Source organism: Pyrgilauda ruficollis, unplaced genomic scaffold, assembly GCF_017590135.1.
Source record: "Pyrgilauda ruficollis isolate IOZ18807 unplaced genomic scaffold, ASM1759013v1 scaffold14, whole genome shotgun sequence".
NCBI lineage: Eukaryota > Metazoa > Chordata > Aves > Passeriformes > Passeridae > Pyrgilauda > Pyrgilauda ruficollis.
Window position 1 is genome coordinate 5548348 of NW_024512543.1, and position 16072 is coordinate 5564419.

The 16072-nt window shown below is 38.3% G+C and overlaps 1 protein-coding gene across 4 annotated transcripts in view; it reads left to right on the forward strand.

The window, feature by feature from the left end:
* Positions 1–16072, forward strand: part of SIPA1L1 (signal induced proliferation associated 1 like 1) — a 199182-nt gene that overhangs the window by 116842 nt on the left and 66268 nt on the right. For all 4 annotated transcript variants that reach the window (XM_041459962.1, XM_041459961.1, XM_041459964.1 and 1 more), the window contains one exon: positions 13513–15333. In XM_041459962.1, coding sequence (XP_041315896.1) covers positions 13836–15333 — 1498 coding nt within the window. In that variant the 5' untranslated portion in view covers positions 13513–13835. The remainder of the gene's footprint in view (positions 1–13512; positions 15334–16072) is intronic.

Genomic DNA, 16072 nt, shown 5'->3' on the forward strand with positions numbered 1-16072 from the left:
TGAAAACTGAGTAGTGCTAGCATCACACTGTTCACTGAATCAGTTACTGAAATTGTCATTAAAAAACCCCATTTTTCTGAAAGCTTCTCTAGAATAAAAAAAAAATCCATGTTGCAATATAGAAAGATGAATTGCTTTTAATAGCGATGGTATCAATGAGCAAAGTTTCTCAATGTACAAAATCATCTAGTCTTTACAGGGTGAAATCAAGACCCAACTTATCTTGAAATTTAACAAGCAGATTGTGAAGCACAGGTGTGATCCTTATCTGGTCAGAAACCCTACTGGGATATTATAAGTTATGCTGCACAGCTGCTGATATTTTCAAGTACTTTTCAGATATTGGTCTGGCTAACAGAAAATACAGTATATTGATAAAATCCCCATTTTGGAGTAATAGAAGAATAGACACAAGACCGAAAAAGAAACTGTACATGCTTAGGAAAATTCACCCCTGCAAATCAAAACAGGCACGTTGGGGTTCAAAGTAGGGTTTGTATTCCTAATTACTGCTCAGAACTCTGAACGGGGCTCTCAGTTTCTGAGCAGGAGATATGTGGCATCCATTTGATGCAGTTGGAATAATTTTGACTTGACATGAGCAGGGAGGTGCATTAGCCTTCAAAGTCTGCTTTTTGGGGAGGATCTCCAAGGACCTGGGGGTTGCAGGGGCAAGTGGAGCTGAGGAGTCGTCTGCAGGAGTCGCTGTACTCAGCACAGGGGGGAGCCGCAGCCTTTTCCCTGATGGAGAGTTCAGGGAGATTCCTGTGGTTTACAGCTGGCTCTCATGGCTTCCACAAGATCAGGGGTGGCTGGAGAAAGTCAGCCCCAAACACAGACAGCAAGGGTGAAAACTGGTGCAAGAATGCTATTTCCTTTTTTCAGAAGGGATTAAGGAACGTTCTTGCTGAAGTGTTATCAACGTGATTTTATATAATGAACCATAATCAGAAATAGTATGCAAGCCTGATTAAGGCTGTTGATGCAGTGAAACAGGAATACACCCACACATGTACTTTCTGTAGGTAATTTACTTTTGAAGGTTTAGTATTGGAATTTAAATGATTTCAAATCTGTTTTCATTTTATAAAATGTTTTTCATGCATGTGAACCAGGAACAGATGTAGATATTTCCTTTTACTGACCATGACTGGAGGAAAAAAATTACATAAGGCGAAAAGATTTTTGCTTCATACTTCCTTAGATTATAATGAAAAAAATATCAAATGGACATGCTGGACTATATTTGGTATGTTTGGCTGGAGGCTTATTTTTGTGGTATCTGTGAGTTGTTGTAGCCCAACTTAGAGAAAAGTGAATACATTTTGTAAGGAGTAATTTGTGTCTTGGGCTAGAAAGGCAGTTGATAAAAAACCTGCATGGACAGGTGTGCAGGTCAAACACACACAAGTTTGCTTATGCTTTGACACGACTGGTAATATTCAACCATCCAGCTAAATTTTCTTCTTAGGTTTAAGAATATATGGATGAAGTGCCAGTACTGCTGGCGTATCTGTGCTTGTAATAGACTGATTCCTATTTAAATTGCAGAGTGTGTTTTTAGATGTCGCTGCCACCTTGCTTGCTCTTCTCAGTTTGTATCCTGATTTGCCAGCTTGACTGTCTGGATTCATGACTTGAATTGCTTATTTGCTTCTCCCTGGTATTGCAGTTTGGTGTAGGTTGCTTCACACAGTGAGTTGTGCAGGCTTTCACAATCACTCCTGAAGAGTTGATGTAGGTGGCCAGGTAGGTATTATTATTTTTCTGCCCTCAGTTGGGTGACTGGTGTTGCTATCTTTAAAATAGAAAAGCTGTCTACTTGGATGCCCTCATTTGCTTTGACCATATAGTCTGTGGTAGGACTGTAGAACATTATGTACCCACACCATGAAATCTAAGGGTCTCATCTACCTGTTGGTCACTGCTGAGAGATTTTCCAAGTAATCTTTCTTGGTTTTCTGCATATGAAGATTTCTTCTTCTAAGTCCTGTGAAATCCAGCCTGAATGCCCACTCATAGCACAGCACTTATGAGAAATGAATCAGCTGAAATATTTATATCTACCATTATTATTTTCTAAACCATAAATGTTGCAATCATAAAGGATGCAGATTTCTGCTGAGTAACTGAGGAACACATAGGTTTTTGTCCCTTTCTGCATTGTTTTGTTCATCATTAGTATTACTTGAAGTATTTTAGATGTAGAATAATAGTTTATGTGCTACCAGTCTGGCTTTTGCCTCATGTTTTTGTGTACATTCCCATACAGAAAAGGAGAATGCCATTGTAATATTTGTTGGTTTAGCAGAGTACAAGGTTTCTGTAGTTGTACTCTGTTCTCTGCTAGGTTTTTGGAGCTGTTTGCAGGTTTATATGTCGTTCTTTTGCATTTCATATTGAAAGCTTCAGAAATCCTTTGCAGTTTTTGAGGTGATATCAGTAATGGATGTAACACACTCATCTTTGTCACCTGGTGATAGAACACCTAGTGCTCTTAAATTCCTGTCAGTTGTTTCCTGTCAGTTGTATGGTCCCATCCATATTTTTCCGATGTATTTTTATGCCCCCAAAATTGGTGAAGTCTTACTTAAAACCATGTTTCTTTTAGTCTTAATTTTAAATGCCATTTTAAAGGAATATTAACAAAAAAAGCTGTATGCAATCCTGTGTGGAAGTTGAACTCTTTATTCCTTTATATTCATGAATATGGCATTATAGAAAACACATATGTAATGCATATATTTAGAAAATAAATGTGGTTGTCAAGGACAAAAAGCTTTTTATATGTTTTGTCAAAAACAGGGAAGTGAATTATCCCCAGGGATCTCTGATGAAATGCCTTCTCATGTTATATAAGAGTTAGAGAAGCCTGAAAGCTTTTTTATTTTTTAATTCTGGTGGATTTATGGTTCCTCATAAGGTTAGATTTACACAGCATGTGTGTCAAATAGTAATTTAAGATGGTTTTCTTTTTCGGTCTGTGGGATGACCCCATCTTTAACTCTGAATGAAACCAAACTAGTAAATAAACATCTTCCTTGGACAAAGACCACAGCCTTTTTAGTTTAGGAGGATCTGTTACATTGGAGCACTGGGAGGGGTTGCCATAAGCACTGCTCTAAAAATATGTGACTTGCTGAATCTGTTGCCATGCCTTCTATGTGAACAGTTTAATTGTCTGAAGAAAAATGTTATTTCATCTGGTTGTCATTTTTGTTTGCTTGTATGGATAAAGTAGGCTTCAGAAAACACAAAATGTGGTTCCAAAAAGAAGATTTACCCAGTATTCAGTTTCTCACTTTTGGGTGGAGTATATGGGAGAAATGCAGCATGCAGTAATCCATTAATATCACTCTAACAGTGATCTAGGTGGTTGCTAGTGGCAGTGATTTTAGAATCCTTTAGGAAATTGATACATAACTGATTTTGAAGCCTATTTCAGTGTTCCACTGAAAGGATAGCAGAGTTTGGCTTGTAAATGGGATTGCACGTTTGTGAGTGAAATGATTGCAGGCAAAGTATGAAGCTGATGGTCTAAGAGCAAAATGAAAAGAATGGAAAAATATACAAACATGAAGAGTTGCTGAAAATTATTCTTGCTTTTGTATAAAATCTGTTGCTTACGAAGGTTTTGTCTTCCAAGATCAGTATCTAAATAAACAGTTAACTTTTTTCTTTAAACCTTTTGTTTTAACCTACTTTTTGTAGGGGGAGTTTATTTATTTTTACTTTTTGTTTATCTGCACTCTTAGATCATGTTCTTTACACTGATATACCAGAGATGATCAGTATAGTAATACAAAACTTGCAGTTTGAAAAAGCTAAATTGGCATATTGATGAAAATAATATTACTGAGTTTTTAATTTTTTTCCCAAAAGGATTTTTAGTGAAAGGCTGTGGAGGGTTCCACTGAGTGCATTTCAATTTGCATATTGCAGTTGTTCACAATCATAGGATTTAAAAAAGAAATTGTTCAAGTTTTTGCTACAAATTACTGTCTCTAAGGTTTCTAATTGACTTCCTTTCTTGATGTTGCATACTTGACTGGATGTGGCACTCACTTGAAATGGAAACTGCTGCTCTTCTTGCAAGGACTGTTTGAGAATTACATGCTTTCTTATCTGTTCAAACATGTGAACTGTAAAAAGAATCTCTGTAATTTTCAGTATAATTATTTTGTGCTGTCTTTATTTGCCTAAGGTTTGAATAATCTGAATACCTAAAAGATTAATGCTGCAGGGCATATTCCAGGTTATTAGAGTCGAAATTTCCTATAGAAACATACAATCAGTGTTTGATAGGTTTAGCTTTAATTTTGTTTTCTTCATATAGCAGTAGTGAATGCAGTTCATTAAGCACATTTACTAGTGTAAAACGCTAGTAATTGTGGGAAGTCTTTGACATGAGGGTTAATTACCATGCTTGCTTAAGTTATATTTAAGTACTTCTTCTAGAGAAGCTTTAGAAATGTAACATTAACATCTTATGTGTAAATATATGTAGATGTGTATACACAAAAATATATGTCGTATATACACACAAAAGCAAATTATGTATTTTAGGGGAAAATATTTTAACTTTGTGTTAAAGTCTTTGTCATAAAAGAATACCATTTAGGTAGTTTGACTGACTTTTAAAATAGGTTATTGGAGGGGGGGTAACCCTTTCTTGGGTGTGTACTTATAAATGTTATATTTCAGTAGTAGCTTAAACTTGTTTTTCACTTTGCAAACATAGTGTTTGATTTTTATCTGTGGAACTTCCAGTTGCCTTTTTGAATTTATTTTTTTTTAAATATACAGGAACTGTAACAGATTCAAGTAATGACCTACTTGGTATTTTCAAATGAGCTGATAAGGAGGCAAACTCATTTAACTCCTATTAGTTATTTGGAAGCTTGAAGAAATGATATTTTGTTTGATGAGATGCTCAGCTGTCTTTTGAATGGCTTTTATTGAGGGAGCAAATTGAGGTCTGAAATTCCAAACTGATGGAGTTTATTCTGTCCCACTGGGGGCCAGGGCCAAAAAAGCTGCATGGCAGAGGGTCTCCCAGGGTTGAGAAGGAAGGACTGTGCAGGGTGATTGTCAACACCAGCAGCTGGGCTTAGAGTGACAGGAGACTGTGTGACCGGCTGCTGAAGGGGCCTGGGGCATCAGCAAAGGTGGTGGTGGGGCAGAAATTGATGAACACCTCTGATGTGGATGTCTGGTGACACCCTCTGCTCGTAATTCTCCTGTCCAGCACTGCAGCAGTACCTTTAAAGCACGAGCAATAGTTGCCAGAGCATCTTCAGGAACGTGTGTGAATGTGGAAGGCTTTCTAGATGATTAATGTCAGGGTTGTGGAAACAAAGCCTGTTAATTTTGGGTAAATTTTAACTTTTGCTCCTGAAAAGCTGCTTTTGTTTTTCCTTTAAACACATGACTTAATTATCAGCCAACCTGTGGAGAAATAGTGCTCTGTGGAGGTTTGAGAGCTGGATGACTTTCATGAAGGCACCAGAACAGCTCCTTGCAATTCTTTTACCAGTCAATAATTTAGGGAGAAGCAACTGCAGTGATAGAGTAAAGAAATATTAATAGTCTTGAGAAAAAGATCTCAAGTGCTAGCAAAATTATGGGCTTATATATTTTTAATAATCCTTTTATCAAATCAGTGATGCAGTCCAACACCTGTTACAAGAAAAATTAAATTAGTTTTGAGTTGCACTGCAGACTACTTAGAAGCTCCTGGAAGTTTGGAGAGGTAGTAGGTTAACTACCCTCTTTACCCCTCTTCCAAACTGAGGTCTCACTCAGCTCTGATGTTTGTGGCATGTCATGAGACATGGTGATGTCTGTGTACTCGTTTGCCAAGTATGGCCAGCAAATGGAGCCAGTGGAAGCAACTCAGAGACCACAGGCTAAATTCTGTCTCTGTACTGGTACCAAAACTATGCTGGAAACAAATGGTGACCACTCTGGAGGAGAAAGGCCCGTACAAGTCCTTTGTGCTATGCAAGTGTGAGCAAGGATGCAAACCTTGGGAAAGGGCTTCCGTGGCACGTACTGGAATTTTTAGCTCTTACACTGAACTGTACTAGGCCAGGAAGTATCAGCCTGTTTTGGGGGAGGTTGTTTCTTGGTCTGGATTTTTTTTTTTTTTTTTTTTTTGTTGTTTTGGTTTGGGACTCTTCATAGGTCAGATTGTCACAGTATCAGATATTAGTCATTGATTAACTTGCCCACTTGTCAGTAAAGCAACTTTTTATGAGAGTCCACACACCAGGAAGGGCAGTCTGTTTCTGGAACCATTACCCAGGGATGCAATATAGCGACAACTACAAACTGACAAATAGGGAAGAAGCATCTCTTTAAGAAAAGGGAGGGTTAAAAATCAAACTGTTTAGTAGTTGGTAAAAAGTTGCTTTCTTTAGAGATGGTATCTGTGAGCTGGAATAATTTCTGCTTGTGTTACCACTGATGTAGACTCATTTCCTAGAAAGCAAGCACTCCTTTCAAAAGTAAATTGTTACAAACAATTTTTTTTCCAGGAATAGTATACAATATAGCATACAGTAAGACTTGTAATCTCTATTTTAGATCCTGTAAATTACCTGCCAGGAATAGGATTCTGCACTTAGTTAACTAGATGACTGACGCTGGTACCAAAACGGAACATGAGTGTTGAAGTTGGAATGACCATGTGCAGTCCTTTTCTCACTCTTCCTTTCTGTCTCAGTTAAAAGGAGGTTTTAAGTATTTGTTTCAGCAACAGTTACTTGTACCCTTGAGAATTGTGATATCCATGTCTTGATTAATGCGTATGAAATGGATGTGAAAACAGAGGGTGCAGTTCTGCCTTTGAGATACTGTTGTGTTTGCTTGGTGAATAATGAGTAGGAAATCATAACAGAGCAAAATGTGCTGAAGTGCACAGGTGGGAGATTACTGTCCCCTGTGTTGCTGTCTCAGTTTGATATCTGTCTCAGTTTGATAGTTTTTATTATGCTTCATTTAGCATCCTGTTATGTCACGAGCATTTACCACTGACTGCAGGAGATTATGATTATTGAATGTGAGTTCATGGTCTTGTGCACAGGGAGGCCAGCTGGTTCACTGTGCTCTGAGCCAGCTGATGGTTTACCACCGTGGTTACCAGGGCTCGAAACCTGGGGGGAGCAAATTCTGCTGAGTGCCACAGTGGATGTGCTCAACTCAGCAGCGCATCCTCTGCGTGTTCCACTGTGAAAGCAGAGCGAGCTTGGCTTTGTAGAGAGGCATATACTGCAAGAGTGCAGAAGCTGGTGCTAGTGACTCACAGTAATTACTGTTACACCCTAGAATCAATGTAACCTTGCCTGGGTTCATGTGTATTTGCATCAGCTACTTTAGCACAGAATGAAGATAAGAATAAAGCAGTGCTAAATCCTAGTAGATCAGTGCAGGTGATCATTGTGTGTGTGGCAACAGATGGCACCCAGTGTCCTCAGAGCAAAGATTTTTTTTTTTTTTATGGTTATGGTGCAAGGAAACATTCAGAGAAAAAGGCAGAAACACAGACTTGCTGACGTGTGAATCACTGACAAATTTTGTAGACACATAAATTGGTGGAAGGGAAAAGAAAGGGAGGTTGAGGGAATCTGTCTCTGCAGAGCTGGCAATTATCACAAACTCAGGTAACACAAAGCCAGCAATTCTACTAAGTTTGAAAAAAAAAATAAAACCAGTAAGTTAGTAAAATACCAAACACTATTCTTCAAATAGATTTTCAGTTTGTAAAAATTTCCTCAGAAAGATGAACCTTTTAGCTTTCCTGCAATTACAATGATGGAAGTAATCCTGGGAAGAAAAGGATAAAGTTAATAATAGGTAACCAGATAAAGTATTTCAAAAGGCTAAATTGAATTTTTCTCCTCTGAGGAATTAATTTTGTGCAATTAGACATTATTTTGTACATATAATAACTTAATTGGCTGATAAATTAATATTCCCTCCTGGGGTTTGATCTGTTACAATTCAGGTAAGAATTTGTGACACAAATAGGTAAGCTTTTTTATATAAAATATTTTTTCTTGTTCTCATTTATTTTTCTAGTTTTAAAGGAGCTTCTAGTTTTCAGGAGCTTATACTGATGGCATTTCTTTTCCTAGTAAAAGTTAGCAAGGATTGCTGCCAGTAATGTGTGTGTTGTTGCACTGCATTTCCTAAGTTGACTGTGTTTAAGTAAACTCCATGGAACAGAGAAGATATCAGTTAAGTTTTTAACAATTGCCTGCTATAAAATGTTATTCTGGTCTCCTTATCCTACAGTTTTGGTGATTTTAAAGTATCCCAAGCAATATGTGGCATTTACCACTCTCCACTATGTTTTGCTGTTTGGAGTGGAGGAAGTCCGTGGTATGGAGGCTTGGCAAAGGCGAGACTTTCCTGTAAGTTGAAAACTGATCCACTCATTTCCAAATTTTTAATTTTAAAATGCCACTTTATAATGAGGGCTGATGGTGAAATATGAAGTCTTCCTTTGGAACGTTATGAGTCATGAATAATTTGGTGCCCCCAAATCTATCTCTGTCAACATCAGACTATTAGGATCATTAGCACCCGTGATTCCAGAATCTGGAGTCTCATCATGTTCTCAGCAGATAAGAGTAATTGCTGAATCTTGTCAAGTGAGACTCAGTTGTGGGTAAAGTCACTACTTTGCAGGGAAAAAGAGCATGATTCCACATAACTAACGCTAGGAAAAATTGTAATAGAAGGTATCTGAATTGATGTGTCAGGCATGAGCTCCTTTCCTCCTTTCACCTTAATAAGTAGTTGTTGCATTATCTTCTTTGTCTAACTGGATCCAAGATAGAAACTGATTACTGTGCAGTAATTGAGGCTTTTTTTTACTATCCTGAACTGATTTGAGATATTTCTTCTTGATCAACTACTTGTATTTGCTGCTTTGTATTGCAAAGGTCTCTAGATGAAATCTCAACTGGTATGTCTTCATTTTTCTGGCTGTGTGACTTCAGGCATGACAAACAAGAAATCAAGATCCTTGACTTCCCTGCCTTTTAAGAACGATGGAGTCTGCAAAACCATCTTGCAGTTCATCAACAGGATCCTTTTAAGTTTCATAAGAGTTGTTCTTTGTCCTGCACCTAAAACTTTGGCTTTGGAGGAGACAGCAAAGTGATTTAAAAAGGTATAAATAGGAAGCAAAAGAATGAAGATAGGTTTGTGCTCATTTTGAGTTGAGATTAGATACTTAGTCATCTGGTACTGGTACAAACTAAAAAAATAAAATTTGTCCTAAGTATCTGAGACCTATTTTGAACAGATACTTTGATTGCTTTACTAATTATTGTATGGAATCTGATAAGCAGATAATTGTTTTTTATGCTTATTCTCTTAACTCTCTATTCAGGTTTTCAGTTGATATAATCAGTAGTAAGTTTTCAGTACACTTTCAGTAGTTTTTACATGTGGTTTTCATTTACAGCGTTTTATATATAGCTGTTTATCTGATTATTTTGTTGGCCTCCTCAGTAATTGGAAATTGGAAAAGTGCATTTGCATGGTTATGCTGGTTTGGCCTCACCATATTCTATTCACATAGATATTCATAGCTCTACCTTGTGTTTTTTTCTATATTGAAATGGTAACAAAGTAGGATTTGTTACTCTTCACAAATGCTGCTCTTGGCATTAGAAGTAGGTACCATACTGCTGATCTTGTAATTGCAACTAATGTTAATATATTGCATCTTCTGTGTTAGCAATTTTGCTGCTTAATATTTAAGTTCTGGCAGGTTTTCCCGTTCAAAATAACACCTGTTACTGGTCTTTTAAATCAAGTGGGATTCGCTCTGTCTCTGATGCTGTCATGTTTTGCAAATAATGAATACTAGAAAAGGTTAAAGTACAGATTGCTGTTGTTGTATATTTTCATTAAAGCTGATAACCAGTGTACCCAGAACCTGTGCTTTAGGAATTTTTGATGTTATCAAATGTAAAGTTTTCACTTTATTTTGATTGAAACTAATCAAACCTTTTACACCAGACTGTTAGGTTTCAAATTAGACACCAGGCTGGGAAGGCCTAGAGAAATAAACACAGACAGGTGGTTGTACTCTCAAAAACATTTGACTTAATAGTGATTTAATTCATATAGACACAGTCAGTGGTGGAGTTCATTTCTTCAGAGTATGATATTAACTATTACCATAATCATTTACGGCCTGTATTCCAGCTGCTACAGCAGATGAAGGAGGACAGCTGCAAAAACCTGCAGAATATGAAACAGCTGGTCCCCAGAGTGAGACATGCATAAAGCTGAGTCAGGAACAGAGAATTTCCTTTGGAAAATACACTGTGAGGTCACATAACTAATGACAAAACCGTGTATACAACAGGTCAAGAATACATTGACCACTTAAGTTATATTTTTTCATATGATTAGAGATACGTTTGTATATCTAGATCCTTATGTAAGATTGTTGTCCTGAAAATTTTTATGGGAAAACATATAATTTGGGGAGGTAGGGAGAACTGGTGGTGTTTGGATGCTTATATGGTCAACACCAAGTTTGGGATTTTTTAGAGCTGCTGCATGAACTTATGCCCTGAAGTTAATGAGAAACCTGTACTACTAGGTGATCTGTTTCAGTAGGACAGCATTTGGGGGGGAGGAGGTGTATACTTGTCTTACTGTCGATAGAAGGGGAACAGAGAGGGACAAATCTTGACTTTCACTGCAGGCTGTGAAGAGCAGCTTGTGCTAGTGGAGGCTTGTACTCCTACATGTTTTATGTTCAACCCTCAGCTTGACTTTTCCTTTACAATCCCTTTTAGCCTGGCATTCTCCTGCCCTAAATCCTTATCAGTTTTCATTCTATTTTCCTTCTGTCCTGCCTATAAAAGCGAGCCTGTGTAGATCTTTAGGAAGTACTGTGTAGTGTTGCCATTTCATAGAGGTTAATAGTGCTTAAACACTCTTTGATAGGCACCTTGCAAAGTAGACACTTTGATAGGCATACATTGAAAAATATGGGCAGAAGATTAGGTTATATCATGGCATACAGTGTTTGCATTTTCCCTTCCTTGATCTGATGGTGCACAAAGTTGTTTCACCAGTCTGATTAGTTCTTAGGCTGCAGTGTTTGAAAATTGTAAAAAGTTATGGCTGAATATTCAGTAGTTTTCAAACAGCAGCATGGGTAAACTGCCTTTCTAAAGTTACTCTAATTAGAAAAACCCTGTTATTTCAGCAGTATCATTGACAACACAGAGCTGAGTGCTGCAGCTGGCACAACAGAAGGAAGGAATGCCGTATATGAAGACACTGACAAGCTGAAGGAGCGGGTCTGTGGGAGCCTAATCAGGTTCAATGGGTCCAAGTGCAGGGTGCTGCACCTGGGTCAGAGCAATCCTAGACATTAGTACAGACTGAGACATGAACTTTTTGAGAGCAGCCCTGTGGAGAAGGACTTAGGGATGCTGGTGGACAAAAGCTGTACAGGCGTCAACAATGCTGCAAGTGCAGAAATCCAGCCATATCCTGGGCTGCATCAAACGCAGCAGGGCGAGGGATGTTAGTCTCGCCTGTATTCTGTCCTTGTTAGACCCCTTGTTAGATCTGGAGTAGTGCATCTGGGTCTGGATTCTTCACGACAAGAAGCATGTGAAACTGTTAGAGCAGATCTAGAGAAAGGCCATGAAGACAAGAGGGCTTGAGCAACTCTTCTAAGAAGACAGATTGAGAGAGTTGGGATTGTTCAGCCTGGAGAAGGGAAGGCTGTGAGGAGACCTTATTGCAGCCTTCCAGTATTTAAAGAGGGCTTTGAAAAAGATGGAGACTTTTTACCTGAGGAAATAGTGGTAGCAAAAGGGCAACAGTTTTAAACTCAAAAATTGCAAGTTTTAGATTAAATGGTAACAAGTTCTTTCCTGTGAGTGTGGTGAGGCACTGGAACAGACTGCCCAGAGGAGTTGTGGATGGCCCATCCCTGGGGGTGTTTAAGACCTGATCTAATGGGCGGCATCCCTGCCTGTGGCAGGGGTGCTGGAACTGGATGATCTTTAAGGTCTGTTCTAACTCAAAACATTCCATGATTCCAAGACTGTAGCAGCATTCCAAGGAGAAGAGCTGCATTTATATAAATACCTGTGCAAATACAGTTGTACCCTGGGTGACTCGCACTGTTCTTGTTACGTGTGATGCAGTCAGCTTGCATTTTAAGTATTCCTTATGTGTTGAGTTTTATATTAAGAGCAGCTATTTTAAAGAGGTGCTTTATATGGCAAGTGAAATTTAAACATGCTGCCTTTGGAGGCGGAAAGTGCCCTGGCTTGGTATTTAATTAGTGTGGTGCAAAGTACTGTAGTTCTGAGACTTCAGAAAGTGCTGGTTTTCCTGGAAGCATCAGAAGGCCTTGATTTTAGACAATACTGTATTGTCAATGCAGTGCTGGTTCAGCAGCATCTCTGCACACATTTGGCAAATATTTAAAGGACACCTTTTGTGTGATTGGTTCAGCCTTTGAAAATTATTAACTTCTTTGTGTTAAAGGATGTACCCAGCAATGCAAGATTTTATCTTGACAATCCCATGCTTTTGTCTTCTACCAGCAAGGATGTATTTGCGGATTATGGTTTTTTAGCTCCTCAAAGCGCAGTGTACTAAAGGCTTTGTAATCACTTCTGTACTGATGAGGTATGGGAAAGCATTTAATTTCTATGACTTTTTGAAGCTGGAATAATATAGGAGCTGTGGTAGACAAAATTTTATTAGCCAGGGAAATAAATGAAACTTGTCATATCAAGTTACTTAAAAGTATGTGTTTCTATTTAGCTTTAACCTTTTTATATGTTATAAACGCTGTTCAGAGGTAATACATGCTTTCTGGACTATGCAGCTGATGTGCAAATAAGGGATAAGGCTGTGCAAAGCACAAAATAAATGTTCTTGACAGCCGTTTTCTCTTACAATTTTATACGCTTTTTGCTAATTAGCTTCCTTTTTTTTTTTTTTCAGTTAACATCTCAGATATTTACATTAATGGGAAACTTGAATAGCTAGTGTTAATACCTAATGGCAACCAAGGATGTAGGACTTGTAAATAGTAAATTCTTTAAAGTGGTTTTAGAAATTGGAGTTCTGATCTGGCTCTTATATAATTTCTCTGGGAAATGTATGCTGTATGTATCCTTAGCTGAGAAGCTCCCTACTTGTGCTTTGTAACACTGTTCACTAACCCAACTAAGAAGTACCACTAATCAATTCTGAAGGAAAAATTTGTATTTGTTGGAAGCAGAACCCAGTATTATTTTTTCAGAAGGCAACCCTACAATACCTAGAAAACTCATCGCCACCATGTAACACAGTGCTGCATTTCTGTGATGGTGATCAATGTGATTTACAACATGTTTGTTAAAAATATTAATTATGTTTAAAAATTACTTTGATAGTATCAGTTACCAAAAAAGTTCTGTATTAAGGAATTAATGATTTTCTCTCTTTTTTTTTCTGTTCTAGGCTTAAAAGAAGCATAAGCGATTCAATTATACCTCTGACATTTTGGAGCATGAGTGATGTTAAAACTATTTGAATGTATTGGAGCATGGCTGCTTCTTAAAATGCAGAAGTTAAAGGAAATTATTGTTTATCAAAACCTACTGAATATCTGAATTTTCTGGACATTCTGCATTTAACTGTGTCCTTAAATGTCCATGATTAAGATCTCATGCAACCATTGTATATTTTGGAGACTATTCTCCAGAAGAGAACTGTGCATTTAAAAAGCAGAAATGACTGTGGGTTTTTTTGGAACTTACTGAGGTTGAGCATACTGAAAGACCATGACCAGCTTGAAGCGGTCCCAGACTGAAAGGGCTGTTGCCACTGGGGTATCAGTCGGAACAGATGGCACCTCAAAAGTCCACTCGGATGACTTCTACATGAGGCGCTTTCGGTCACAGAATGGCAGCTTAGGATCTGCAGTCATGGCGCCAGTTGGACCTCCTCGCAATGAGAGTTCCCATCATGTTACCTCTACCCCTGGAGTCCCTAAAATGGGGGTCAGGGCAAGGATTGCCGATTGGCCCCCAAGGAAGGAGAACATCAAGGAGACAAGCAGATCTAGTCAGGATATTGACACGTCAAGTTGCCTTGACAGCATGTCTTCTAAAAGCAGTCCTGGGAGTCAGGGAAGTTCTGTTAACCTGAATGCTAGTGATTCTGTCATGTTAAAGAGCATCCAGAGCACACTTAAAAACAAGACCAGACAATCTGAGAATCTAGACTCCAGGTTTCTTACACCCGATGGCTACCCCAGTTCCCCAAGGAAAGCCCTTCGCAGAATACGACAGCGCAGCAACAGCGACATCACCATAAGTGAGCTTGATGTGGATAGTTTTGATGAATGTATTTCACCCACATTTAAATCTGGACCATCTCTGCACAGAGAGTATGGCAGCACATCTTCCATAGATAAGCAGGGAACTTCAGGGGAAAGTTTTTTTGACTTATTGAAGGGCTATAAAGACGAAAAATCTGATCAGAGAAGCCCAGGCTCAACTAAACTCGGTGAGCTTCTGATTGCCAGTGGAAGCAAGGGTTCAGGATTCTCTCTAGATGTGATAGATGGACCTATTACTCAAAGGGAAAACCTGAGACTCTTTAAGGAAAGGGAGAAGCCACTCAAGAGGCGCTCAAAATCAGAGACAGGAGATTCATCTATTTTTCGTAAGCTGCGTAATGCCAAAGGTGAAGGGGAACTTGGGAAGTCTTCAGATCTTGAAGATAACAGGTCAGAAGATAGCATTAAGCCTTGGACTTGTCCTAAGTGTTTTGCTCATTATGATGTACAGAGTATTTTATTTGATTTAAATGAAGCAGCAATCAACAGGCATAATGTTATTAAAAGAAGGAATACAACGACAGGTGCATCTGCTGCTGCTGTAGCATCACTTGTCTCCGGACCCTTGTCCCATTCTGCAAGTTTCAATTCTCCAATGGGCAGCACTGAAGACCTGAATTCAAAAGGAAGTCTTAATATGGACCAGGGGGATGATAAAAGCAATGAACTAGTGATGAGTTGTCCTTATTTTCGTAATGAGATTGGCGGGGAAGGGGAAAGGAAGATCAGCCTTTCCAAATCTAATTCAGGTTCCTTCAGTGGGTGTGAAAGTGCCTCATTTGAGTCCACTCTGAGTTCTCATTGCACAAATGCTGGAGTTGCAGTTCTGGAAGTTCCCAAGGAGAATCTGATTTTACATCTAGACAGAGTGAAAAGATACATCGTTGAACATGTAGACCTTGGTGCATATTATTATCGAAAATTCTTCTACCAGAAAGGTAGGTAAATTGCATTTCTCCCTATGTTTTAAGAATTATTTTTTTGTTTTCCAAACATGCAAAATCCAGTTGATACTTAATAGTATTTGCAAGAATTAGGGATTTCTTCAATGGTGTATTTTACTGATGGTATGTGCTATATCTAACAGTTTTTCAGAGTGTTGGAGTATAAGAATGTTGAGGATTTTATTGCTGATAGACATGGCAGCAATGGCTACAAAATATGAATGTCTTGAAACACAGCTTTGGGTATCCATAGGAGTGGGCAGGGGTTGACACTTGAAAGATTGAAACAAGAAAATCCTGAAATACGAGAACTTTCTTCCCACTGTGCTAGGAGTTGATTTACTGAGGATTTAATGGAATGTGCATCTTAGGTAGCATTTACAATAATCTTTGGACATACTAATTAACTTAATAATCCACTTCAAAATTTTTCAAAATGAATAATACAGAAATGAAGGCATGTCTAGATATAACTTTATGTACACACACAAATACCTGAGTTTCAATGCCAACAGAATATCTGAAAAACCAGAGTGCAGTTCTCTTATCACATGGTTCTTCCCTGGAACCAAGGATTATAATTTCCATTGGATGTATATGGGAGGGAGAAAAAAGCCCAAAGCAACAGATCAAAGTGTTTTGACCTATAGAAAAGAGCAAGCCCCAAACATTACCCAGACACTCCCCCACTCTGTCCCCTCAGTCAAAATAATACTGGCACCAGGAGGTACAG